We start from the raw sequence: 27,929 nt of genomic DNA, 5'->3' as shown, positions 1-27,929 counted from the left end.
GTTTACAATAATACGTTGTAATTTCTGCAAGCTGTTTTCGCGTGTATTTCACACCCCCACACCAGGTGGCGGTATCCCCTTCACTAATCCTGCACTTGGCTCTCAAAGCCCCTCTTGCACGGCTGGCGCTCTTCCATTGTTTATAGGGCGGGTCTGCTTCTGCGCAGCTCCTTTTGGAATGTGCAGCGCATGCGCAGACTCGCAGGGTGTAGAATCCTGCGCTACCGGAACTCAAAGATAAACAACAACAAACGCTAGAAGCAGAGAAAGAAAAATACTAAATGCAGCAGATGATGTTAAAACAGTAAGTTCCGTTTTGTATTTTGTTTAGTGTGTTTTTTTTGCGGCGCTCGGACGCGGCAGACTCAGAGTTTGTTTGTAAAATGAACACGGCATGGCGGCATCAACAAGACCGATTGAATTTCCTTTGAAGTCAGACCTGTGTGACAAACAGCCTCTGCCTGCTGCTGTATTACTGTGAGCCGCGGTGTTTTCAGCTCGGTCAATGCTTTCTGTACCAGCACAGGCATGTGATGCTATCGCTGTAGCTGTACTTACACTTACACCATAGGCTTTTCAGCACGATAGATTTTATTTTTTATTTTTTATAAACTAATTCATTGTGTTTCCGCATGGTATAGGGATTTTGTACTCGCACAGGCATGTGACAAAACTACGATAAATCGACCATATAGACGCAAGATAAACAATAATGTGGTATCTTGTAACAATTGTAAGTCGCGCTGCATAAGGGCGTCAGCTAATAAATAAATTAATAATAATAATAATAATAATAATAATAATAATAATAATAATAATATGTTATAGCGATCTGTACTGCGTGTTGTGTTGTATCGTTTTGTGTCGCTGGTCCGTGTTTTGTCTGTCCTGAGTGATCGAGTCGTTGCCCCCAGCAGTGTGCTTGTGAATGTTGTGCAATCGTGTCGTGGCTTTTATTGTCACTTTGTCATTGTTTGAAATCATATCACATTGAAAATAAATGCACTGTGGAATCTTTTACTTAAGTGCTTGTGAATAAATTATCTTATTGTCATTGTAATTTCATTTCTGAACAAGAAGCATAGTTGTTACATTACAATTCAATAATATCAAATTCGAGATTCTGTTTTATTGCTGATTTTCTTTGATTTCCACTTTCCAGCTCTCTCTCTCTCTCTCTCTCTCTCTCTCTCTCTCTCTCTCTCTCTCTCTCTCTCTCTCGGATCCAATCTGAAAACCAGGCCCTTCCTACCTGTATGAAAACATTACATATCTCAATATTTCTATTTATTTAAAGGTTACTTATTATAATGTTTTTAAAATATTTAATTTCTTACCATTTAATATGACATGGTAGTTGTTCTGTATATATTTTCTATTGCAGTTTCTGCTTGGATCATTAGTGGTGTGTGATTAATAGATACTAGGATTTTTTTCAGCCACTTTCTACCATTACACTATTACTATTTAAGGTGATGCAATGTATTAAATATCATAAAAGATTAATAAAGTCCCGCATAAAAGATTAATCCTCAAACTGAATGCAGTAGGGATTCAATGAAATGCATGCACATGGATTAGGGAGTGGTTAACATGTAGAAAACAGAAAGTACTGATTAGAGGAGAAATCTCAAAATGGAGTGAGGGACCAGTGGAGTACCACAGGGATCAGTATTAGCTCCTCTGCTATTCCTAATCTACATTAATGATTTAGATTCCGGTATAGTAAGCAAACTTGTTAAATATGCAGACAAATCAAAAATAGGAGGAGTGGCAAACACTGTTGCAGCAGCAAAGGTCAATCAAATGATCTAGACAGCATTTAGAACTGGGCAGACACATGGCAAATGACATTTAATAGAGAAAAGTGTAAGGTACTGCACACAGGCAATAAAAATGTGCATTATGAATATCACATGGGTGGTACTGAAATTGAAGAAGGAATCTATGAAAAAGACCTAGGAGTTTATGTTGACTCAGAAATGTCTTCATCTAGACAATGTGGGGAAGCTATAAAAAAAGGCCAACAAGATGCTTGGATATATTGTGAGAAGTGTTGAATTTAAATCAAGGGAAATAATGTTAAAACTTGACAATGCATTAGTAAGACATCGTGGATATTGTGTTCATTTCTGGTCACCTCGATACAAAAAGGATATTGCTGCTCTAGAAAGAGTGCAAAGAAGAGCGACCAGAATTATCCTGGGTTTAAAAGGCATGTTGTATGCAGACAGGCTAAAAGAATTTAATCTATTCAGTCTTGAACAGAGAAGACTACACTGTGATCTGATTCAAGCATTCAAAATTTGACACCCTGGGATCCTTCAAGAAGCTGCTTGATGAGATTTGGGGATCAATAAGCTACTAACAACCAAACGAGCAAGATGGGCTGAATGGCCTCCTCTCGTTTGTAAACTTTCTTATGTTCTTATATCTTTTGACTGTGTGCAATAACTGAAGCCACTGCATCACCCAGAAGCTTCCCCACCTTTTCACTGATAATCGGCTTTTATGAGTTGTTTAGAAGCTGCCCTGGTTGCAGAAACAGGAATTTCTTTCTGAAGTAGTTATTAAGTCTGGTAAATATTAATCCAGGCAGGCAAACCCTCTACGTTTCTCTGAATGCTGTAGTGTAAGGTTTCGCTTCAAACAGAAAGGACCCTGTTAAGAACATGTTCGCTGCATGATGACATTTCTTGCCTATTCCATTATTTTCAATCTACACAGTTTTTTCGGTACCAATCAATGATCATGAGACAGGTCTCCTGACAATCTGAATTAGATAACTACACATTTTAGAAGGCTAATTTATTTATTTGAGTCAACAGTATAGGCTGAGACATGGATCAAGATGTAATAAGATTTTCTGATCAAATGAAATGTTGTCATTTCTTTACTCATGAAAGCAATACTATGTAATTTTCCTTAATATAAGCATTAGCCTGTGTAAAATGTGCAGAGAAGTGTTCAGATTGTCAGGAGACGCTTTCTCATTATCATTGATTGGTACAGAAAAACTGCAGACAAGGCAGAAAACATCATCATACAACTAGCGTGATTTTAACAGGGTCCTTTCTGTTTTAAGTGATACCTGTCGGCTTAAAACATGTTTAAAAGGACATTTGGAAATACAGCTATTTTGGAGACACTTAAAGGGATTGATCCCACCCTCAGCCCCCCCTCATTAGAGCCGTGATCTTTGCCTCTTTTGCTGAAGGAAAAACATGTGTATTTTTTATCAATGTGTCGTTTTTCTTCTATTAAACTAATAGCTGTGATGAAGTAAAATACTTTATAAAATACCTTATACAGCTATCACACTTATTAAACTCTGCAGAATAAAATATATTACTTCTACAGTGCTTTTAACACAGAAATAAATATAAGGGGTCACCACATTTAAAAGAGACGTATCCTGCCTCTAGGCAGCTGATTCAGCTATTTATTTTATTTATTTTTTAAAGAAGAAAGGTCAAATGAAACGGGAAGTGATTCTTTTTCTGCAGTTGTTTTAAACTATTTGTATCTGTCGTCAGGTGTAGGTGGTGCAGTGAATGAAAGGAATGTCCAGGCAGTGTTTCTCCCAAAAGTAGTCCATGTATTTTAATAACAAAAAGCAATCCTCCCCTTTACCAACAATGGTATTGGGGGGTACATGGCGGGCTTGCAAACCCAAATAAACTGGACTTTGTCCGTCCCCCGTCCTCCATGCATGGCAGTGTGCGTGCTCGGGTCCTGGGAAGCGTGGTGTCCGTGAGTGCGGTTCTGTGCAGGGAAGTGCTCTCGTGACTGCTAGTGGTAGACCTACCTCCGCGGCTCACTCCTCCTCTGCAACGAAAAACACAAACCACGAAAAACAAGAAGATAAACAGTACAGGCTCCGTCCGTCTGTCTGTACACGTCAGCGCAAGACGGCTTACTGATGTAGCTGTTTCCCTTTGTACCCACAAAGCCCTCCCTGCAATCAACCCGTCGCCATGGTTTCTCCAGTAGAGGGCCGTCCCGCAGCTGAGTGCAATAGAGTCTTTCTGTGTACGTGCAACACACGCTCCCCCTAATATGATCACCTTCCGGTTTCCACCTACCGTCAAGGCAGTCCATCTAGGAGGAAGCATACCATCAACTGTACACAGCGCCCTTTCTGGTCAGGAGGGAGATTTACAACATTGATCCTTTCTCTCTTTATCACAGTATCTTATACACTGCAACTATCAATGTGAATATTTTTAAAGAAATTAAATGCGCACCTGGAGACCTGAAACTATTGTATTTCATTATTTAAAAAAAAAAAATTATACTTAGTGTTCTGAATTTCACGAATGTGAAAACAACTAGCATAAATTATTTTGTGTTATATGTTACTTATAGGGTATCAGTGGTGAACTGAAAGTGAATATAGACTTATTTCAATAGACAATATGTTTCCAAATACTTCTGTCATATTTTACAGCCCCTCCTATTGTTGTGATGGCTGTTTTGATGTAAAGTGTTCAAACCACGACAAGCTTCAGTGCACCGTGTTATAGACATGGCACGGAGATGTGACGTCACAGCGTTGATTTCCACAATTGTCACCCATAGCTACACACGAAGCAAACTTGTTTGCGCGCAGATACACAAATATCATAGCTGAAGAGAATAATCCCAACACAATACAATGGTACCTGTATGAGCCGTTAATGTTTGACTACCCTAGTCTAACCTCTTCAGGCAGCGAGAGTGAAGATTCAGATGAGGATGGCGCCAGTTCGTTTAGCAACAGTGAGTTGATAAACCCGCCCGCAATTCTCTGTTATTGGTTGCAAATATGAATGTTTACGCTTCAGTAATTCTCCAGATTTGCACAGGGCTGTACAGCCGCTTTTTAATGCTTCTGGTCGTTCAACCTTCCCTGTAGTCACATCAAGTGTCATTGTGTTGTAATAAGTTGGATATATGGTAGCAACACAGCAGCCTGCATGAGAATAAACTATTCCATTACTGACGCGACAATGCACTGGGGGGAAAAACTGTACGAAATGAGCATCCCAAAAAGGATTCTGGGGACACTGGGACCAGTGTTCCAACAGTGGGACTGTCCCATCCAAACCGGGAAGTCTGGTCACCTAACAGTAATGTGTCTTGTTATGTCTACACTGTATATCTTGTTATGTCTAAAGATGACATGTTTACGCAGGGTTTTGTGTACAAAGAGGCAGCTTGCATGCTGCAGTGGGCTGTGTTGTGCGCAGACCCAACCTGTGGTCATCTTATTTTCACTCAACGTTACAATTTGAATTCACAGCGATCCCAAACTGCACTGAGGTATCGAAACACCCTCCACACAGTTTAACTTGTGGGACATTAAACTAAAACTGTAACATAGGTTGATTGTAAGAGCTGCATTGTGAAAAGGTCTTCACCTAATTAAAAAATAAAACTGTACTCTAGGCAAACTTCCTTAATAACGAAACGAATCTATAAAAAATGTTAAGGCATCGTCACCTCTCCTGTATGCTGCTTTCACACACACACATATTCTTTATAAATGTATTATTGACAAAGTTTATCTTTTAAAATGCGTTCGGTCTGAAAAGCAGCCGTTATATTTGTATTGTAGGTGAACTCGAGTGACAAAGCGAGCCTCCTAGATCAGAGAAGCCGCGCAGCTCGAGCTGAGAGGCGGGGCTTCGACAGCTCACTCGCACGCCGTGTGAGGAGAGAGGCGGGGCTTCGACAGCTCACTCGCACGCCGTGTGTGAGGAGAGAGGCGGGGCTTCAACGGCTCACTCGGACACCGTGTGTGAGGAGAGAGGGCGACAGAAGGAGACGCGCAAAGGCATTTTTTGTGTATTCGAGAGAAACATTTTGTGATTGGCAACTGCAAGTCCTTAAAGATTTTCTGGACTATTTTTAAGGCTATGCAGACCTGTGCAGCCGCTTTAGCGTGCCACAGCATCCTTTGAAAGCGTATTTCCAGTCAGAGACGCAGTTAAAAGAAATCAGATTGAACTCGCCACCTTTCAATCCTCTGCTATAATTAAGTTATTACAAGAAATTGTGTGTCCATTCAATAGTAAAACCAGCCCTGCTGTTCAGGTCAGATTTTGTCAGCCCTTTGAATGGCCTTTAGTAGCACTGTTTAAATAAATGTGTTTTTTTTTTTTCCCCAGCAGCTACTAAACAGAGTCCCGTGTGCTGCCATGGACAGTGTGAAGATGGAATCTGTCCAGATTAAAGAGGAGTTCCCTGAACTTGAACTTGTCCCCATTAGAGTGGAGTTCTCTAGGCTGGCTTCCCTCCCCATTAAACAGGAGCTCTGTGAGATGCAATGTGACAGCAGTCAGCCAGAGGACTCTGAGGTTAAAGCAGAGCACAGTGAATTGGAGATCCCCCAGACAGAAGAACCCCTTCCTGTTAAACAAGAAGAGGTGCTGGAAACTGTCCGTATTAAACAGGAGCCCCCTGAAGTAGAGTTTGACCGCATGGAACCAGTGAAGGAAGAATCCGAGGACTTCAAACCAAACATCCCTGAGCTGGAGCCTGTACGCCTGCGGGAGTGTAGCGTGGTGCTGGAGAGAATCTGCGTGAGAGAGCAAGGCGCTGGAGAGGAAGGCTCTCCCAACAGCACGCAAGGAGGTGGAAAGGAAGACGGGCGCTCCCATTCAGAATGCAGTCTAGCAGGTGAGTGACTCCCAGTAGCTGTGACATTGTCATTCTAGATTGCATGATATCCACAGTGTGGTTGAGAGGGAGGGAGGGAGCATGTAGGTTACATTACTAGCTGTTTGTTTTTCCTGTACCACTCCAAACAGTTCAAGATAGGACTCACTACTGGTGAACTTCAGATACAGATATCATGTAGCCATTGCTCTGGATTGGGGGGTGGGGGTGTTATATCAAGGAGAGAAGCACTGCAGTGCTGTATATATCATTATAAATGTTTAGTGTAAAAATAATGGATATTATTGTGAATGTATAACAATGCTTTTGATAAAAGATATAATTGTAGCGTGTGTTGGAGCAGTGGGGCGGAACGTGTGCGACGCTCCACCCTAGGGGGGGCACGGAGAGTCAGTTTTTTTTTTAAAGGATACCACATTTTAAATATATACATAAATGGCAGCTAATTAGTTCTTACCTTTCGAATGAGCCGTTGACGATCACTCTAGGACTAGAACTGTGTCAGTGACACTGCAGTGAACAGAGACGGAATGGCGGCTTCCATGTACGGGACGCCAAAAAAAACACTAGTATATTTTTCCCAGATTTAACCACAGAAATTCCAGATTTAGCTAAATACATAAATGTTAAAAGTTTTGAAATGTGTACTTTTTAACATTTATAAATTTCAAAACTTCATGTGTTCTTTTAACATTCATGTATTTAGCTGAATCTGGACTTTTTGTGGTTAAATCTGGGAAAAAATGTATGCTAAGAAAATGGGACGGTGTGTAAAAGGTTTGTGCCCCACTGTGTCGGAGGAACTACACCTGAAACGTTACAGGAGAACTTTTGAAGGCAGAATTTGATCCCAGGGCTCGGTTTCTTTACTGACTGCTTTTAGACACAGTAAAGGCCTTAAGTTTTTATCTTTGCTTTTTTAATCTGGTGTAACCCAGTGCAAACCCCCACAGCTGAAATTCACGTGCTTTAATCCACTCCACCACCTAGCCACATGCCCTAAGCCTACAAGCAGTCCCTCTTACTTTCTTTCCTGTTCATATTTTCCAGGTTCCAGTCCAGCAGCTAAAGCGAGGGCGGGCGGTGGAGAATATCCTGACTGTGGGAAAGATTTCACCCAGTTAGGACATTTAAAACAAAAACAGAGCATTCACACAAGAAAGAAACTGTGTCACTGCTCGGACTGCGGGAAGAGTTTCAGTCTGTCAAGCAACCTCAAAAAACACCAGCGAACTCACACAGGAGAGAAACCGTATCACTGCTCGGACTGTGGGAAGAGTTTCAGTCGAATAGACAATCTTTTTTCACACCAGCAAACTCACACAGGAGAGAGACCGTATCACTGCTCGGACTGTGGGAAGAGTTTCAGTCTGTCAAGCAACCTTAAAAAACACCAGCGAACTCACACAGGAGAGAAACCGTATCACTGCTCGGACTGTGGGAAGAGTTTCAGTCGAATAGACAGTCTTGTTTCACACCAGCGAATTCACACAGGAGAGAAACCGTATCACTGCTCTGACTGTGGGAAGAGTTTCAGTCGAACATATAGTCTTGTTTCACACCAGCGAATTCACACAGGAGAGAAACCATATCGCTGCTCTGACTGTGGGAAGAGTTTCAGTCATTCCGGACAGCTTGTTTCACACCAGCGAATTCACACAGAAGAGAAACCGTATCACTGCTCAGACTGTGGGAAGAGTTTCAGTCGAACATATAGTCTTGTTTCACACCAGCGAACTCACACAGAAGAGAAACTGTATGGCTGCTCTGACTGTGGGAAGAGATTCAGTCGAAAAGACCATCTTGTTTTACACAAGCGAATTCACACAGGAGAGAAACCGTATCACTGCTCGGACTGCGGGAAGAGTTTCAATCGAATAGACAGTCTTGTTTCACACCAACGAATTCACACAGGAGAGAAACCGTATCGCTGCTCTGACTGTGGGAAGAGTTTCCGTCTGTCAAGCAACCTTAAAAAACACCAGCGAACTCACACAGGAGAGAAACCGTATCACTGCTCGGACTGTGGGAAGAGTTTCACTCTGTCAGGCAACCTCAAAAAACACCAGCGAACTCACATAGGAGAGAAACCTTAAATGGGACGTTTCACTCATGAGGGAAAAAAACGTTATCCTTGCATTATGAATCCTTGTGAAAATACTGTTTTGTGTATCACGTGTGTCCGAAAGTGGGCGGAGACACGGACACGTCACAAGAGGCTTCTCTGCTGTCAGTTTAACTCAGGCTGTCAATGCAGTCAGTGCCTGGGAGTGGGAATATGCAGAAAGGAAACTATTCCACACCTCATCTGATGGACGAGTCAGGTGAAATTGATAACTCAGTGTGGGGAATGAGTTTCAGGGTTTAGCATTTAAACTGCATAGACTTGAAAATAAATACATTGATGGGAACGAGTATCCCGACCCTGGTATGTAGCAACCCAGAGACAAGACTGCACCGTCCTTACTGGACAACCGTCTGCAGGGTTTTGTCTTGTAAATTCATCATGATTCTAAAACTAATGAAAAATGATAATGTCCAATGGCTGTATTATGACATGAATGGCTGAAGATTGCGTGACGTGTAGCTTTGCAATGTGCATTGTCCATGCTTGTATTTGTGCTCCTCTTGTAAACTGCCCTGAGTAATAGCAGTGTTGCAAGCATGTGTACAGATCTTAGGTACAGAAAGGCAGACCGGTTTTATCTCTGGCTGTTTCTTGCTCTTTTCAAGTATTTTACACTATGTGACAGATTACAAATGAAAATGTAGCTTAGCTTAGTTTACCCTTGATCAGGGTGTCTGCTAATAAATACATAGTAATTACAGAGCACAAAATAATAGAAAATGCAGTATGGTAATGGAAATAAACGTGTCTGGTGGGGGGGGGGGGGGGGTCTATAGATTTTGCAAGGAACTTATAGATAAATAAATATTGGTGCAAAAGATGCTTCGACACAAAACCTTTTTCGTTTATTTTTTTCGGTCCTGAGGAAATGCTACTGTGTCGATACTGAAGCTTGATATGTATTTTTTTAATTTAGTGGTCGCCAATTTTTTTTTTTATTGTTTCCACCCCAATTCAGTAATATCCAATTATTATTTTTAGGCTCAGCCCACCGCTACCAACACTGTGCCGACTCGGGAGGGGTGAAGACGAACACACCCTGTCCTCCGAAGCGTGTGCCGTCAGCCGCCCGCTTCTTTACACTCTGCAGACTCACCGTGCAGCCGCCTCAGAGCTACAGCGTCGGAGGACAATGCAGCTCTGGGCAACTTGCAGGCAAGCCCGTAGGCGCCCGGCCAGACTACAGGGGGCGCTGGCCCGCAGTGAGCCGAGGACACCCTGGCCGACCTAACCCTCCCTCCCCCCGGGCGCCGCCCCCTGGGAGCTCCCGTCCACAGTTGGCTGTGGAATAGCCTGGACTCGAACCGGCGACGTCCAGAAGAGCATGTATTTTAAATGGTCAAAACTCTCTTGCACTCTGATTGTATCAGAAATTGGGCAGTGACATGGTGTCACAGACAAAATGATTCTTGGTGATACATCTCCCTCCTGACCTGTGAGGACGCAGTGTAAAGGGAACAGAGTGCCCTGGACTGCATGGCCTGACAATTCATTCCCAGGGTTAGGTGGAAGTCGGCCATTTAGAAAGGGGGCTCAGCTGCAGTACATTAAGTCATTGTTCTAGTGAGAAAGCGATGTGGCAACCGCGGATTGGAGGAGAAACGGCTGCACTCGCTAACCAAGCTGAGTTCTAATGGGACTTGGCTGTACAATTAAACCTGGTGTGTGCTGATTGAACGATTGATTAATTATACAACACAATAGTAAGCAATGCGAAAAACACCTTTGTCTAAATTGTATTCAAATGAGCAAAATGTATATTTAAAGCTTGTTGTATCAAATCGAGTTCTAGCACTTTTCCTCTCTGAGTCGTTCTCAGTGCTGGTTGTTTAATGCTGTATTGAATTCCTGTTTTCCAAGATACTGGTTAACCTTAACCTTCCTCTCTAGTACCAGCTAGCACACAGCTCCTGGGTATTGCAACACTTCAGCAAGTTTAGAGCTCGGATGCAGTGCTTTTAACCCTGCAGTAAACTCCAGGGGAAGAAGATGGAAACCAGTTTATCCTCCTCTACAAATGTATAGCATTGGAGTCAAATTAAACTTCTAAATTTCAAAATGCAGAAATGTTTATTACATTTTTTTTCGGTACTGGTATAAATAAATAAATAAAACAAGAAAAAAAGGTATTTTCAAATCTTCAGGGCCCTGTTCCTCGTAGCTGGATAACTGAGTTAGCCGGATCACTCTCAGGGTAACTTGTCAGAAGTCTGTCTTGTTCCGTTCCTCGAAGCAAGCTTAAACTTTAGCCGACTAAGTTACCATAGCAACACATCCTTAATCTTAAACCTGCTCCAGCGCAGGCTAACTTAGTTAGCCGGATCTGTGTATAAAAACTCGTACTTCTACCCAATGAAAGCACTTGACACACCCCTCTAAAATGACAGCGCCCTTCCTTAGAGATCCCATTGATCAAGGAGCAATTTTAATGAGATTAGCTTTTCGTAGGGAAAGAGTACTGAGAGATCACCAAGATCCTTTGCATCATTCAGATGTTTTTGTATTTGAGCGCTATAGATTCGGTCGGCAAGGTGTCATTTATCTAATAAATCTACTTGAGTCGTACATTGTCCATACCACCCGAAGCAGCGGTGCATTGACAGTAACACAGACTATATGCATAGGGATGCGCTTTTTTGCTAGTGGCGCATTCCTATACTCGGTGATTAATTAGTACAACATATTACTACAGTATTATATATTAAAAAAGAACAAGGGCAAATTATGACAAAACAATAGAGAGCTAACCATTCTCATGCAACAAACTCTCAGTCCATGTTCCATTCCATTACTACAAGCATGCAGATTTAAATTGGACGTGTGTGAAATAATTATATTGGGGTAAATTCATAGCCTGTATAATAAAAAATGTATTTTTTAAAAATTACGCATTTAACTTATCTGCATTTTTTTCCATGCTTCCTCTCTGGACTTGGCAGCAGCAGCAGCACTGTTGCATTTAGTTGTGAAAATGCTTTTATATTCGAGCTCGTGTATAATGCTTTTATACACGAGCACGCGCAGTTATCCGGATTCCTTAAGTCAGAATCGAGTTAACGAGACAGTTTTAGCCTGTATTTGTCGTCGAGGAACGGAGCTTGACTTCAATGATCGGGTTAATTGAATCCGGCTAACGTCTGATTAGCCTGAATTAGTTAAACCAGCTACGAGGAACAGGGCTCATTTTCCAAACAGTGAATTAGCTGGAAATGCTGCTTTACAAGCACAATGGGCTCCACATTCAACTCAAATGGTGTCTAACAGAGCACTAGGAAAGAAGAGGCTCCCTCCCTCAAAGAGAAAGAAAGAGCGCCCCCTCCAGTCTATAGAGATGTAAAGCAAGGAGACGGATTCCATGCGCGCACAGCTGCTTCACTGCGGAATGAAACCTTGTCATGTGACAGAGTCAGGTGACAGAAGGGCTTCAGTGATGTATTAAACTGTGACATGCAGTCATTTAAAGACGCATTATCTTTCTTACAAAGAGAACAGAACAACAAACACCAGACGTAAAAAAAGATAGATTTAAATGATGTTGACGATAAAAAAAGGAAGGTTCAATTTTGTATTTCATTTTAATTGTTTGCAACACACGGCAATAGTGTAATATTTTTTTGTTCTAATATTTATTGTCTGAATCCGTCCATCCATTATCTGTAACCACTTAATCATATAGAGGGTCGCGGTGAGCCAGAGCCTAACCTGGCAGTGTCGCAGGTGATGCTGAACTAGTTATTCCATATAGTAAAACATTAGACTCCATTGCATGGAGGATCTCAGTAAGCTACAGTAAATGGTTTATCAATTGAATCAGATTCAGTTGTATTGTGTCTGCCAACTGATGATGTGAGGCAGAACAGTAACTAGATACCAGAAAATATGAATAACAGTGAGTTTTGGCCTCCTTCAGTGTTCTGGATGGAAGGCGTACCTCGCAAAGTGACTCTGTGCAAACAAAAGGAAATATAAAGAAATAATATTTACAGCTAAACGTGTCCAAGTATCTTATAGGAATGAAGTCAGGCCATGGAAATCCACACCTGTGATGGAGAAACATTGGATCAAGGGACGTTGTGTGGAAACAACTAAGAGCGAAACCTGGTACAGAAGCTGAATCCTGCTGAGAACATATGGATATGCTGAATATGTACTAGGCAATTTCAAATATGGAATGTATTATAAAATGAAGTGTCAAAGATATTAGGAAGGATAAAGAAAGAGTATCCTTGTACCACTAGTAGGTGGCTCTCTTGCTCCATGAAATAGGTCAGTCTACATATGGTTCTAATTAAACATTTAGCAATCTGAGAATTTTTAAAATATATATATATATATATATATATATATATATATAATATATATATAATGAACGATTTATCACTTGTATATCTTATCTTCAGAAAGCATGACACTTGATAAAAAGCACCATTCCGGCAAAAAGTGAAAGTTAATAACACCGACAAATTTATGTTTTCCAAAAACAAGATAAGAAAAGAATTTTATACAACAATAAATTAACATTAAAACCGAACAGCCAAGGTCTTGAGAAAAAATCCTGTCTCAGCTGGATTTTGTATGAACAAAGAGAAGGGTCATACTGGCCTATATTTGGATTTAAATTATAGCAATTGATAAACAGGTAAATTAATTGAAAGATTATCTTATAATGAAACAGGTTCAGTGCTAATTGAAACTGTTTATAGTTCATAACACTTATTTCATAAGATTAATAATATGTTTTAAGTATTTGCTATAATGAGAAAACATATTATTTAAAACTGACAAGTATTATTGCTTGTTCACGACTTTGCTGTAGTGATAAGAAGATTAAAACCTGGAGCAGTATTCGATTTACTTAAATGGGAAAATGGTACAAGTTTATTCTTCTTTCTATTGAACAATAAGACTTCTAGACATTATGATATCCATTGAAGTATAGAAGTTAAAAGGTGTTGTGTTATGTTTTTGTGTTAAGTTTGTAATAATATACTATAATGTACCTTGTTATTAATCCACTATACTATTGTCTAATGATGTTAGATGGATTCCTTATAATGTGGTGATTTGAAACTGCTGCAGTGAAACCGGGGCCTCTCTTCTTATCTAGAAAGAAGGAATGTCCTTGGGTTCCACTTCAGCAGAGCTGCAAGCCTCATAGAGATGGAGTGTTAAGGTTTATGGAGTTAGTAGTTTAGTACTGATAAGTAAATGTCTTGAAATAATATGCACAACTCATGGCTTAATGGACAGGTCATATATCTAATAAAGTGCTTTGCACAGACTCTGACCTTGGAAAAAACAAGAGATTGTGGAAACTGCTAGCAGTAACATATTCCCAGAGAGGTACAGGTCAGAGCCTGGTCAGTGCATCTCTTAAGGGATAAATAATTGTAATGAAAACTATTACCACTTAAACTTAGTGAAACTAAATGACTTGAATATTGTATGAGACAAACTTTTGTCAAATACTCTGTTAGACAATGGTATATGGAATCAAAACTGACTCATTAACAACATGATGAAACAATATGAAAATAAAAGAAACACATACCTTTAATTTAGCATAATATAATCACTTAGAAGATGATGTCACATATTAAGAACATCTCTCATATATAACACATATAAAATTAGTGTTTTGCATGCAGTAGTGTTTTTATATTATATTATAAACCAAGATCCTGGGAACCTTGGTTCACTTAAACTTTTCAGATAAAGGAGGGGCTTGGAGGAAAGCAAAGAAATGAGATCATAAGAGTTGAAACAAATGTGAAGTTTTGAATTTATTGAAGTCCATGACACCTATTAATTCTGAAAAGTTAGTCCGGATCTTTTGAAAACTATTATTTGTAAAATGGATAAGAACTGTCCCACCTGATTAATGATTGGATTTAATTGAGGCGTCCCATGTATTCCAATGAGACGAAAAACCTATTTAACTCCAGAGTAATTTCAATGGAGTACCACACTCATCCCAGACAGGGTAAGGTGGTCCATCTTCTGCAAACCAAAAACACAATTGAACTGATTTAACTCAGTGTAATTTGCCTGGTGAAGACAGTCATATCCTTTTACGATCTATATTAAAGGGTAAGCATTAATCAATTATTATTTTATCTCACATGTATTGCATGTATTGTCTATGTTTAGAAGATAGGAGAACATTTGTTGAATGTGCTGAAAAGAGGCTACTGGGTGTATTTAGTGTCGTGGTCGTGGCCAAGCCTGCAGGCTGCACGAATACATAAAGATGTATTAAAGTGTTAACGTTAATATCTGGTAAGACACTGGACTGCCCAGAACGTCTGTCAGCTGGGGATATGAAGTAGCCTGTAGCTACTCAATCCAATATTTAACTGTTAATAAACCGAAGGAGTACTGATCATACTCTGATTCGTAAAAGCACTTTAGATACATGAGTCTGTCAATTTCTTGAGTTCTATATTGGTCATCCGAATATACTGCGGGTCCAGAGCATGAACTATATCCCACTAGGAGTAATACCATCTCTGTCCTCCTAACGTCTCCCCTGAGATAAGAGTGTGTGCTGAGCAAATAAAAAGAGTACGTAAAGAAATCTGAACACGCGGATTTCGTGACAGCAGACATAGGGGCGCAAGGCAAGACTACACCCTGGACGGGACCCCAGTCCATCGCAGGGCAACTAAGACAATTTAGAGAGGCCAATCCACCTAGCCAGCATGTCTTTGGACTGTGGGAGGAAACCCATGCGAACACCGAGAGAACAAGCAAACTCCACACAGACAGACCCCTGAGGCATGAATCGAACCCAGGACCCTGGAGCTGTGAGGCAGCAGGTCTAACCACCGTGCTGCCCTTTTTTATTTCAATCTTTTTTTTTCATAGTATTAGGTCTGGACGATCCGGCCATCGAGGACGCGGAACTCGCCCTCCTGTCCTCTCCAACCGATTTTCCTTCCTCCGGGGCTGAAAAGCTGCACAGGCGCTGCATGCCATGTCCCTCTCGAGGGCCCAGGTGGCACGTCGGACGTCCAAGCACCGCGCACAGAGGGTATGTTTTTCCTCCGGCGGGATATTTGCATTGCAGGGCATGCAGGGGAGGATCCCCGACTTGCCCGACATGGGCCTGGTGTTGTGCAATGGACTGTGCATCTAACACCGCTTGCACTGCACTCAAGCACTGATTAATAGTGTGACTCTGTGCACTCACCCGCTAGTGCTGTAGCGAAGTGTACCAAGCACCGTGCACAGCAAGTACCATGGGCACCGCGTGCACCACGTACCGTGCAGAGCCGTATGCTCGTGTAGCGGTCAGCACTATGTGCACCGTGTACCGTGCAGCACCGAGCGCTCGTGCACTGAAGCTGTCGCAGTCGGCTGTGCCTGTGCACAGGTGTGCCTGTGAGCATCTTGCGCACCGACATACCAAAGTACCAAAGGCTACGCGTGCGCCGCGGTACTGAAGCACTAGAGGGGCAGCTACGCCATTGTGCCTACCCTAACCGCGCGGTCACACACACCTGGTCAGCGCGTAGTGTGCACCAGGGGGACTCAAGGGCCGAAGCCACGGTGGGCGAGTTGAAGCAGACAGCAAAAAATAACGGTAGAATAGATAGATAGGAGAGAGCACACTGTTTGTTTACGAGACCCGACTCATCGAGGTCTACTCGACAGCGGGGATGCGGCAAGTCCTAGCCCCGTGGAGGAGCTGTGTGCTCTCAAGAAAGAAACAGACAACCGCTCGCGGGTGACTGCACCTACTACCTTTTTTTTTTTTTTTTTTCACTGCAGATGCCATAAACTAAAAGCGTGTGTTCACGTTATTTTGACAAAAGGTATTAGAGTGTGTCGCGCTGCATGAAATGGCTGAAAACCGGGACTTTTTAAAGAGTCTGAGCAAAATGTAGCGACACCACGACCTTTGATGATAAACCGGGCCTGTCACTGGTCACCCTAGTGTTCAGGTTCCCCTTTAAGTAATCACACGGGCGAACTACAACGAAACAATGACGCATGCGCATATCTCAAAATTGTGCAAAATTCAGCAATGGACAGAATTCGACACGACAGCGGTGCGAGAAGCGGACCAGGGGAGGGGTCTGAGGCTGATAATTGTGAAGGCGTGGAAGATTATAGTCTTGTGCTCCACTGAGTCGGGGAACCTGCAGTGTTTTATGCATGCATTGATCACAAACGTTTGTTATGTTTTAATTTTTTATTTTTTTTTGCTTTTGACATAAGCGACCAGGAACAAAAAAAAAATACCAAAACATGAACTAAAAGCGGCAAAGGAAAATTGTAAGCGACTGCCTGCATGGCAAGCACCGTTCCGCTAGTCTTAAGCGGAACTGGCGACCCTGCGTCGGAGCAATCACATGACCTTAACACGGACTTATTGCAAGAGCGCTCGCTCTGCGCCCCGCTTCCAGATAGACAATGGGTGCGCTCACGGAGATCGTTCTGTGCAGAATTTGACCAGTTTATCCAATGATCTTCTATGAACTGGTCAGATTCTGCACAGAATCTGCGCATAATGATCTCCGTGAACGCACCCAATCTGTTAGCTCTGATGTGCAGACTTGTGTTTTGAGGGACAGTCAGCCAATGCTACCTTACAGCGCGCTACCATCGAGACAGAACAGCAACTACACTGACAGCCAAATAGTTCCCGACAGCAATAAAAACTGCAGATAAGCCTATTTGAAATACAGGCTTAAATTAGAGGAAAGACTGTCTCTATCCAGCACATCACCACACCCGACACACTGAGGACGAGGTTCATCTGCAGTTCCAACAAAGGAAAATCACATTTTTAAGTTACTTTCTTCATATGTCCGAATTTGTTGTTTTTTTAATAGATGATGCACATGCTCGGTAGTAATAATAATAATAATAATAATAATAATAATAATAATAATAATAATAATAATTCTTAAACACATAATTGCCCGTTATTGGGTCTCTGCTTTGGTTCGTTTTTCCTGACTAAATAACTACCGATATTATTATTATTATTATTATTATTATTATTATTATTATTATTATTATTATTATTATTTATTTATTTATTTATTTATTTATTTATTTATTTATCTATCTATCTATCTATTTATCTATTTATTTATTTATTAGCAGACGCCCTTCCACGGCGAGTTACAGTCAGACTAAAACTAAAAACATACAAAAAATAATAATAATACAAATTTATATTTAAATGTGGCAATATTCAGTTTGAAAGTATTGCTACAATTACCATATTTTTAAACTCTACCCCCGCCCCAGAATTGACGGCTCTGCCTGTATGGAGCTAGAGCCGGAGCAGCTGAGACACGGCGAGGAGCACGCCCACAAAATCAAAATCCATCCGGGAACGCTGGCCTGCTCAAAGACACCGCGTCGGTTCTCAAACAGCATTACACAAAGACTGAGCCCTGCAGAGGATTACATATTTAGTTATACGATATTGCATACCAGTTTGTAAAAAAAAAAAAAAAAAAAGAAGCTACATTATTATTATTATTATTATTATTATTATTATTATTATTATTATTAGCTGTTTGAGACGAACGGGTGTGTCAGGCCCTTTGCTGAAAAAACAGGCATGACAGCATCAACAAGACCGATTCCATTTAAAATATAACCGGGGAGATCAATCGAAAATAAGGTAACGATGTTTTTATGTTTAATATTATTTTCATATTTGAGGCTAGGTACTTTTTTGAGGTGCAGGCAAACTGCCGAAAATATAATATACGGACTATATAATATATAGCTTGCCTCTTTTAATAGACACAGTTTTTTTGTGACATTTTCAACGGAGATGCAGAATCGCTTTGTTAGTGCAGCTTAACACCAAAAAAGCAGTAATCACAATGCAGCTGCAGTTTAACAGTACCCTGTAATACAATCACAGTGTAACTGCAGTTTAACACTAGACTAATAGAATCACATTGTAACTGCAGTGTAACACTATACTGTAATAATCATTGTAACTGCAGTGTAACACCAGACTGTAATAATCATTGTAACTGCAGTGTAACACCAGACTGTAATAATCATTGCAACTGCAGTGTAACACCAGACTGTAATAATCATTGTAACTGCAGTGTAGCACCAGACTGTATAATCATTGCAACTGCAGTGTAACACCAGACTGTAATAATCATTGTAACTGCAGTGTAACACCAGACTGTAATAATCATTGCAACTGCAGTGTAACACCAGACTGTAATAATCATTGTAACTGCAGTGTAACACCAGACTGTAATAATCATTGCAACTGCAGTGTAACACCAGACTGTATAATCATTGTAACTGCAGTGTAGCACCAGACTGTATAATCATTGTAAATGCAGTGTAACACCAGACTGTAATCATTGTAACTGCAGTTTAACAATACATTTAATTTAATAGAATTATGTACAGTTCTAAGAATGAGCAATATGTTAAGTCCTTGCTCTCAATTGTAAAAACAAGTATTTACATGTGTTTCATGGTCATGATTATTCATTTATTTATTACTGTTAATGATGATTGCATTATAAATGTTTCATTAACAGATGACAATTAAATAAGTTAATATGGGTAAAACAAGTCCTTTTGAGACCTTGTGAAATGAACCTTATGTCTTGTGCATTAAAACCTGTTTAAACTGACGTAAAGGGCTGCTACATTACGTTAAGTCACTTATGCTGTCTCGTGTGAAGCATCCTTAAGAGACACTTCATTTCTTATCTTACAATTATGCATCATAGATTTCAAACACGATGTGGATCCAAACGATCAGCATTGTTTTACTATTCTTCTGGAATTCCTGAGTTTGCACTCTTTGCATTAACATGTCTAATACAATGTGGTGAAATGCAGCAGTCATGTATGGAACACCTCCACAGAAGAGGTGTAGTTTATAATGAAAATACAAACAGTCTCCTCAAAAAGCAAGGAAATTCATTGCAAAAAAACTACGTTAATGCAGCAGTTAGGGTTGAACTCATCACCACAAAAACAAGGAAATGTGGCGTTGGGGTTTTTAACCCTAACTCTCCATTCTCACCCCCACACAAGCAGCCAAAGGAACCAGACAACACAAGCAACCGCAGACTGCCGTCATCAGGTAAGACACAGAACATGCAGCTCTTTCCAGATGACACAAGAGACACCCACCCTCATGGTCCACTGATGCTGTAGCAATGGATATACATGCACACTTCAACCCACTTCAGGCTGCAGAACTGTATCAACTACAAAAATAGAACTGTATTTGCATGCACTTTTGATCTGAATGCAAGTAATTGACATGTCTCAATGCACATTTCAAAGCATTCAAATAACCATAAGGCTCATTCCATACACTGTTGCCTCAATGGCTGCTTCCAGGGACATTCCTACCCAGAAGTCTGCAGGGCTGCTACCTGGAAGTCAGCACACACCTGTGCCTCCCATTACCATATCCACCTTGAGTTACGCTGGGACGCTTGTCTTGCAGTCTTGCTGTCTCTTTTTCTTAAATAGGCGGTGTGCGCCTTTACCCCTCCTCCCAGAGAACTGCTAGGAGTCTGCCATAAGTGTGGATAGTGCACCTTATCCACGTCCCTAGAAATGAGGGTTACTCACATGTAGCCGTAGTTCTAGGAGTGGTATGTGATGCACATCTAATAACCCACGACCTCCCCTGGCACATGGCACACCGATTCTTGCTTCCAGCCTGTAAGATCTGACGTCACAAGCCTGTGCCGAGGAGGATACCACCCGGGTGAGTAGGAGAAGCTTAAACACCTTCCGGACACAATTAAAGGGGAAAAAGAGTATGATCTGCATGTCCGAAGCAGTCGACCCACCAGTGCTACGCCTTCAAATTGAAGAGATTTTCCATTTGGTGTCAGGGCATGGAGCTAGACCCCCTGTCCTGCGGGGGTGGCGAGCATCCTGGATTACCTCTGGTCCCTCCCAGTCGGATCTATGGTTGATGACCCTCAAAGTGCACTTGGCAGCCATCTCTTTATAACAGGCGTGAGCTGCAAATATAGCTCTATTTTTATAAGGTTGATACGGTTCTGCAGCCTGGTGTATGTGTTGAAGTGTACATGTGGATCCACTGATGCAACATGTTCTCTGTCTTACCTGATGACAGCAGTCTGCAGTTGCTTGTGTTGTCTGGTTGCTTGTGTGCGGATGGGAATGGAGAGTAAGGGTTAAAAACCCCATTTCCTTGCTTTTGTGGCAATGAGTTCAACCCTAACTGCTGCATTAACATAGTTTTTTTTTACAATGACTATATATATATATATATATATATATATATATATATATATATATATATATATATAATACAAGTATACAAGGTAAATAATTATAATATATATTCTTTAATGCTGAGTCATGTGGACATAAAATATTTCTTTATAGATATATTATTAGCATCAATTATCTTTAAAATGTGTTGGAGAAGCCGCGCAGCTCAAGCTGAGAGGCGGGGCTTCGACAGCTCACTCAGACGCTGTGTGTGAGGAGAGAGACGGGGCTTCGACAGCTCACTCGGAGGCCGTGTGTGAGGAGAGAGGCGGGGCTTCGACAGCTCACTCGGAGGCCGTGTGTGAGGAGAGAGGCGGGGCTTCGACAGCTCACTCGCACGCCGTGTGTGAGGAGAGAGGCGGGGCTTCGACAGCTCACTCGCACGCCATGTGTGAGGAGAGAGGCGGGGCTTCGACAGCTCACTCGCACGCCGTGTGTGAGGAGAGAGGCGGGGCTTCGACAGCTCACTCGCACGCCGTGTGTGAGGAGAGAGGCGGGGCTTCGACAGCTCACTCGGAGGCCGTGTGTGAGGAGAGAGGCGGGGCTTCGACAGCTCACTCGGACGCTGTGTGTGAGGAGAGAGGCGGGGCTTCGACAGCTCACTCGGACGCTGTGTGTGAGGAGAGAGGGCGACAGAAGGAGACGCGGAAAGGCATTTATTATTTTTGAGAGATAACATTGATTGGCAGCTGCCAGTCCTTTATTGTCTTTATTGACTGTTTTCGAGGCTATACCGACCTGTGTAGCCACTTTATTTTCTATTTTGTTCTGTGGATACTCTGAAGCTCGCCGCAGCGTCCTTCGAAAGCCTCTTCCCAGTCAGAGATGCAGCTAAAAAAAAAAAACATCTTCAGCTCTCCAACTTTCATTCATCATTCTTCAAACCAGACTCTAGACAGATACAATTTATGGTATTATAAACATGTAAGAAATTCTGTCCCTTCAATAGTAAAGCCACCCCTGCTATTAAGGCCAGATTTGTCGGCCCCTTGAATGAGCTTTAGTAGCATTGAATATAAATAAATAATAAATAAATGCTTTTTTTCCCCCCCAGAAGCTACTAAACAGAATCCCGTGTGCTGCCATGGACAGTGTGAAGATGGAATCTGTCCAGATTAAAGAGGAGTTCCTTGAACTTGAACCTGTCCCCATTAGAGTGGAGTTCTCTGGGCTGGCTTCCCTCCCCATTAAACAGGAGCTCTGTGAGATGCAATGTGACAGCAGCCAGCTAGAGGTCTCTGAGATTAAAGCTGAGCACAATGAATTTGAGATCCCCCAGACAGAAGAACTCCTTCCTGTGAAACAAGAAGAGGTGCTGGAAACTGTCCATATTAAACAGGAGCCCTCTGAAGTAGAGTTTGTCCACATGGAACCAGTGAAGGAAGAATCTGAGGACTTCAAACCAAACATCCCTGAGCTGGAGCTTGTATGTCTGCGGGAGTGTAGCGTGGTGCTGGAGAGAATCTGCGTGAGAGAGCAAGGCGCTGGAGAGGAAGGCTCTCCCAACAGCATGCAAGGAGGTGGAAAGGAAGACGGGCACTCCCATTCAGAATGCAGTCTAGCAGGTGAGTGACTCCCAGTAGTTGTGACATTGTCATTCTAGATTGCGTGATATCCACAGTGTGGTTGAGAGGGAGGGAGGGAGCATGTAGGTTACATTACTAGCTGTTTGTTTGTCTTGTACCACTCCAACCAGTTCAAGATAGGACACTACTGGTGAACTTCAGATATAGTTAGTATGTTGCCATTGCTCGGGGGGGGGGGGGGGGGGGATGTATTAGAGCAAGGGGGAGAAACACTAAAGTACTGTAGATATCATTATAAATGTAAAAATGTATAATGATTTATGAATATTATTGTAAACATGCAATATAATGGTGTTGAAAAAGATATAGAGGAAATAAAACTGAAACATTACAGGAGAACATTGAAGGCAGATTTTGATTTCGGGGATAGGTTTCACCAGCATCAGGCTTCGCTTCAGGCTTTTTAAAGAGTAAGTAGCTGAGTTCTGAAAAATATATTGTTACACGTCCCCACGTGCTGCTACAACTGTTTAAATAACATGCATGTCATTTTTCTTTTCACATCCTGACAACATTTTCAACATAACTTTAAAGTCTGTTTCACAGCTCTTTTCAAAATGTCTGCTCTAGTGCACTGGGGTGTGAGATCTGTCCTGTAAATCACTATAGGAAGAGAGATACAAAAAATTATAAGTGCTCTCTGTTTGTTTTGTTTTTTTGTTCCTTGGTCCGTACCATGTCATGGATCGTTATTGCCATGTTACCTGTTTGACAATGTGGGCAATAATCCTGACACTATCAGTGCACTAGAGCAGACATTGTGAAAAGAGCTTTGAAACAGACTTGTGATAGAGTGGTTGCCATGCGCAGGTGTGGTGACGTCACGGACCAGGGACACAAAACCAAAACAATGAATGGCGGGTGAAACTGAGGCGCTACGGTGCTCAGTATTTTATTAAACAGAAACAAAAGATTTGCACAAACGAAAAACACTTAAACAAAAGGGCACGTTGGCCAAACAAATAGAAACAAACAAACAGATCCGAGTACCTTCAGGATGCTTCACACTAAGTGGCAATCGTTTCTTTTTATTTTCCTCTGACCCTCTCCCCTGAGCGTGGACAGCTGCTGGCCTTTATATTCTGGCCGAGGGCTTAACTAGCTATTAATTAATGAACCCATTACCCCTCGGCCGTAGTCTGAACGAGTTTAATAAGGATGCGTGACTGTCAGCTAGTTAAATAAATCACTAGCTGATCAGTCACGCATCCTCACGAGGTTTTAAAAAAAAAAATATAAAACAATAACAAAATAATATTGGCCTTCGCTGTCATATAAACATATAAATCATAATATCAATAAATAATAAACAGGGGAGGGACACTCCACCACAAGACTTTAAAACTAGAAGTGTGAAAGGTTGTCAGGATGTTGACAATGAAAAGAGAAATGACAGGTATGTTATTTAAACAGTTGTAGCAACACGTGGAGACGTGTATTTTTCAGAACCCCGCTACTTACTCGTTAAGTTTAACTTCACTATTTCAAACTGGTGTACCCCAGTGCAAGCCCCCACAGCTGAAATTCACATGCTTTAATCCACTCCCCCACCTAGCCACATTATTATTATTATTTATTTCTTAGCAGACGCCCTTATCCAGGGCGACTTACAATTGTTACAAGATATCACATTATTTTTACATACAATTACCCATTTATACAGTTGGGTTTTTACTGGAGCAATCTAGGTAAAGTACCTTGCTCAAGGGTACAGCAGCAGTGTCCCCCAGTAGGGATTGAACCCACAACCCTCAAGTCAAGAGTCCAGAGCCCTAACCACTACTCCACACTGCTGTCCTGCCTACAAGCAGTCCCTCTTACTTTCTTTCCTGTTCATATTTTCCAGGTTCCAGTCCAGCAGCTAAAGCGAGGGCGGGCGCTGGAGAATATCCTGACTGTGGGAAAGGTTTCACCCAGTTAGGACATTTAAAAATACACCAGGGAACTCACACAGGAGAGAAACCGTATCGCTGCTCTGACTGTGGGAAGAGTTTCCGTCAGTCTGGACACTTAGTTTCACACCAGCGAACTCACACTGGAGAGAAACCATATCGCTGCTCGGACTGTGGGAAGAGTTTTAATAGGACGGATGGCCTTGTTTCACACCAGCGAATGCACACAGGAGAGAAACCATATCACTGCTCTATATGTAGGAAGAGTTTCAGTAGGGCAGACAGTCTTGTTTCCCACCAGCGAACTCACACAGGAGAGAAGCCGTATCACTGCTCTGACTGTGGGAAGAGTTTCAGTCTGTTAGGAACCCTGAAAAAACACCAGCGAACTCACACAGGAGAGAAACCGTATCGCTGCTCTGACTGTGGGAAGAGTTTCAGCCGGTCAAGCAACCTTGTTTTCCACCAGACAATTCACACAGGAGAGAAACCGTATTGCTGCTCTGACTGTGGGAAGAGTTTCAGTCGGTTAGATAGCCTTGTTTTACACCAACAAATTCACAGAGAGAAATCGTATTGCTGCTCTGACTGTGGGAAGAGTTTCAGTCAGGCGGGAAACCTGAAAGCACACCAGCGAATTCACACAGGAGAGAAACCGTATCGCTGCTCTGACTGTGGGAAGAGTTTCAGTCACTCAGGAACCCTGAAAGCACACCAGCGAACTCACACAGGAGAGAAACCGTATCGCTGCTCTGACTGTGGGAAGAGTTTCAGTCAGTCAAACAGCCTTGTTTTCCACCAGAGAATTCACACTGGCGAGAAACCGTATTGCTGCTCTGACTGTGGGAAGAGTTTCACTCAGGCGGGAAACCTGAAAACACACCAGCGAATTCACACAGGAGAGAAACCTTAAAGACTGTGTTCAATGGGGCTGTCCTATCATGAGGAAGAAAAAAAAACGTTATCCTTACATATTAAATCCCTGTGTAATTACTGTTTTGTTTATCAGACCATGCATTTTATATGATAAAAATGCAATTCAACTCTGAGTTTCAGGGTTTAGCATTTAAACTGCATAGACTTGAAAATAAATACATTGATGGGAACGAGTATCCCGACCCCGGTATGTAGCATCCCAGAGACAAGACTGCACCGTCCTTACTGGACAACCGCCTGGAGGGTTTGTCTTGTAAATTCATCACGATTCTAAAACTAATGAAAAATGATAGTGTCCCATGGCTGTATTATGTCATAAATAAGTGAATACTGCGCAACGTGTAGCTTTGCAATGTGCATGGTCCATGCTTGTATTTGTGCTGCTCTTGTAAATAACATAACATGCAGTATGGTAATGGAAATAAACATGGTAGTGGTGCTGCCCTCTATAGATTTTGCAAGGGATTTATTTATCTTGTAGTATAGACAAATACAGATGCAAAAGATGCTTTGACACAAACCTTTTTTTCCGTCCTGAGGAAATGCTACTGTGTAGACACTGAAACTCGATTTTTACTCCTGATTTACATTTCTGTTCAGTATTAATGCTGATTAGTGTGTGGTTTTAACATGTTTAGTTTCTGTTAAGGGATCAGTGAAAACCTTCATGTTATGAGGAGTCTATGGCACGGCTTACTGCTAGTACTGCATTCATATCTACTGTGCCTACACCAGCCACTGAACACAATGTGTGTATTAATGAACAAAGGACACGTTGCTTTTCTCTATCCTGTTCAGAATTCTGCAGACACAGTGGGGAGTTCTGTTCTTTATTCACTGCTGGCAAGTCTCTCTCTGTGCCGTTCCTGTATAAAAATCCTAGAAACAGGCCAGTATATTATCAAGTTAACCAAGTACTGTATACAAGATTAAGTGTTTGCTTACATTTCAACAAACTGAAATGAAATGTGTGTGTACGAGTGAGCTTGTGTTTTATCAGGAGTATTGTGTGAGATTATTACAATCAGCCCAGGACCTTGTTAAAAAGCTGTGTTCTGAGGAAATGTGTGTAACCTGAGTTCTAATGAGACTTGACTGTATAATTAAACCTGGTGTGTGCTGATTGGATGATTTGATTAATACGAAACCATGCTAAAGAAAGAATTGAATACCTCACCGTTCTGGCACACTCCACAACCCGGTTTGTCAGAGAGATCGGATTCTAGATTAGATCGCATCAGATCGTGCGGTTTGTCAGAAGTGTGGACGCTGTAATACCGAAATACATCTTTTGTGTTTCCTCCAGTATCCCCAAATGCTTTCAGATATGTTTGGCAAAATACTCGGAACAGGCACCTGAAGGACTTGCTATCAGTGCACACTCCGCACCGGGTATTCATTTTTATCCTTAGCTGTCAGGACACCTCTGTTAAACTAGTGAGGAAAATAACAAAAGCACAGGTCACTGCAAAAAAGAAATGCGAGTTAAACATAGGATCAGGGATGAACAATTCACCTGATTTGTCAGCTCCATTTGAAATAAAATGAAGGGGACCGGAATTAGGCTCAAGCAAGATATGAAGGTAAAAATAAAGATTGTGTTTTGTAATTACAGCTTTTGTCTGAGTTTAATTATGAAAACAGAATCAACTCAATTTCTTCAAAGGAACGTCACCTGATTACAAATAAAACCTGAAAACTTCAAGCCCTACGTGTGTGTGTGTGTGTGTTTGCATTTACTTTTTACAAAATACTTGTTTTATTTCATTTTAGCAATATGCACCTCTATTAATATGAAGCATATCAGATTATTTTAAAATAAAATACAGTGCATGGTGGGATACTATCGTATCCACTTCCACTGTTCGTTGCGCTGCTAGGAACTGTAACCAAACTATTTTAATAGTGTGTGGAGGCATTAAACCCTGACGAAACATGAAACGATACTTCAGCATGTACGATTTGAGCTGGATTAATTAAAACATTATGAGTACGGCTCTCCAGATCGGTTATGTAGTGTGGACAGGGCCTCCGTACGGAGCTGTGTATTAAGTTGTGGACTAGCTAATCTTACTATCTCAGGATCATCTCCAGCTGCGTACTAACTTCGTACCAATTGCAACAAAAGATGGGGAACAAGGTTCGGGACTAGCTGATCCCCAGCTGATATATTTTACGAGTGTTACATTTCATTACAAGATCGATTTTCTTTTTAAAGAAACCTACCATCTTAATTATTGTTTTTTAATTTACATTTTTTGAATTTAAGAATATTATGTATGGAAATGTATTTATGCACAAAAGTAAATACTGAGGTAAATACTACTGGCACGCCAATGACCTCATTTCTGCTGTTGATTCTATATTTCTGGTAACTGTAAACACACAGCATTTAGAAATTTAAAAAAACCAATAAAAATATTTCAACACTGATTTTTTTATTTTATTTGG

General features: G+C 41.5%; 2 protein-coding genes across 2 annotated transcripts in view; one reads left to right on the top strand and one right to left on the bottom strand.

Annotated features, from left to right (window-relative positions):
- Nucleotides 1-27,929, bottom strand: part of LOC131706979 (zinc finger protein 271-like) — a 163,614-nt gene that overhangs the window by 38,168 nt on the left and 97,517 nt on the right. The gene's annotated exons all lie outside the window — the stretch shown is intronic.
- Nucleotides 50-27,929, top strand: LOC131696856 (zinc finger protein 271-like). The gene is made up of 4 exons (XM_059009017.1): nt 50-304; nt 6,153-6,663; nt 7,714-8,741; nt 24,601-27,929. Exons 2-4 carry the CDS (start codon nt 6,183-6,185, stop codon nt 25,453-25,455), a joined length of 2,364 nt encoding a protein of 787 aa, XP_058865000.1. The 5' UTR covers nt 50-304; nt 6,153-6,182; the 3' UTR covers nt 25,456-27,929.

This window comes from Acipenser ruthenus, chromosome 38 (genome assembly GCF_902713425.1).
Source record: "Acipenser ruthenus chromosome 38, fAciRut3.2 maternal haplotype, whole genome shotgun sequence".
Classification (NCBI taxonomy): domain Eukaryota; kingdom Metazoa; phylum Chordata; class Actinopteri; order Acipenseriformes; family Acipenseridae; genus Acipenser; species Acipenser ruthenus.
The sequence above is the reverse complement of the archived record's forward strand: the minus strand, read 5'-3'. Positions and strand labels throughout refer to the sequence as shown.

Coding starts and splice junctions, on each gene's coding strand:
- LOC131696856 (XM_059009017.1), top strand. CDS start 6,183: ATGGACAGTGTGAAGATGGAATCTGTCCAGATTAAAGAGGAGTTCCCT. Junction 6,664..7,713: donor TTCAGAATGCAGTCTAGCAG/GTGAGTGACTCC, acceptor CATATTTTCCAG/GTTCCAGTCCAGCAGCTAAA. Junction 8,742..24,600: donor AAAAACACCAGCGAACTCAC/ATAGGAGAGAAA, acceptor CAGGGAACTCAC/ACAGGAGAGAAACCGTATCG.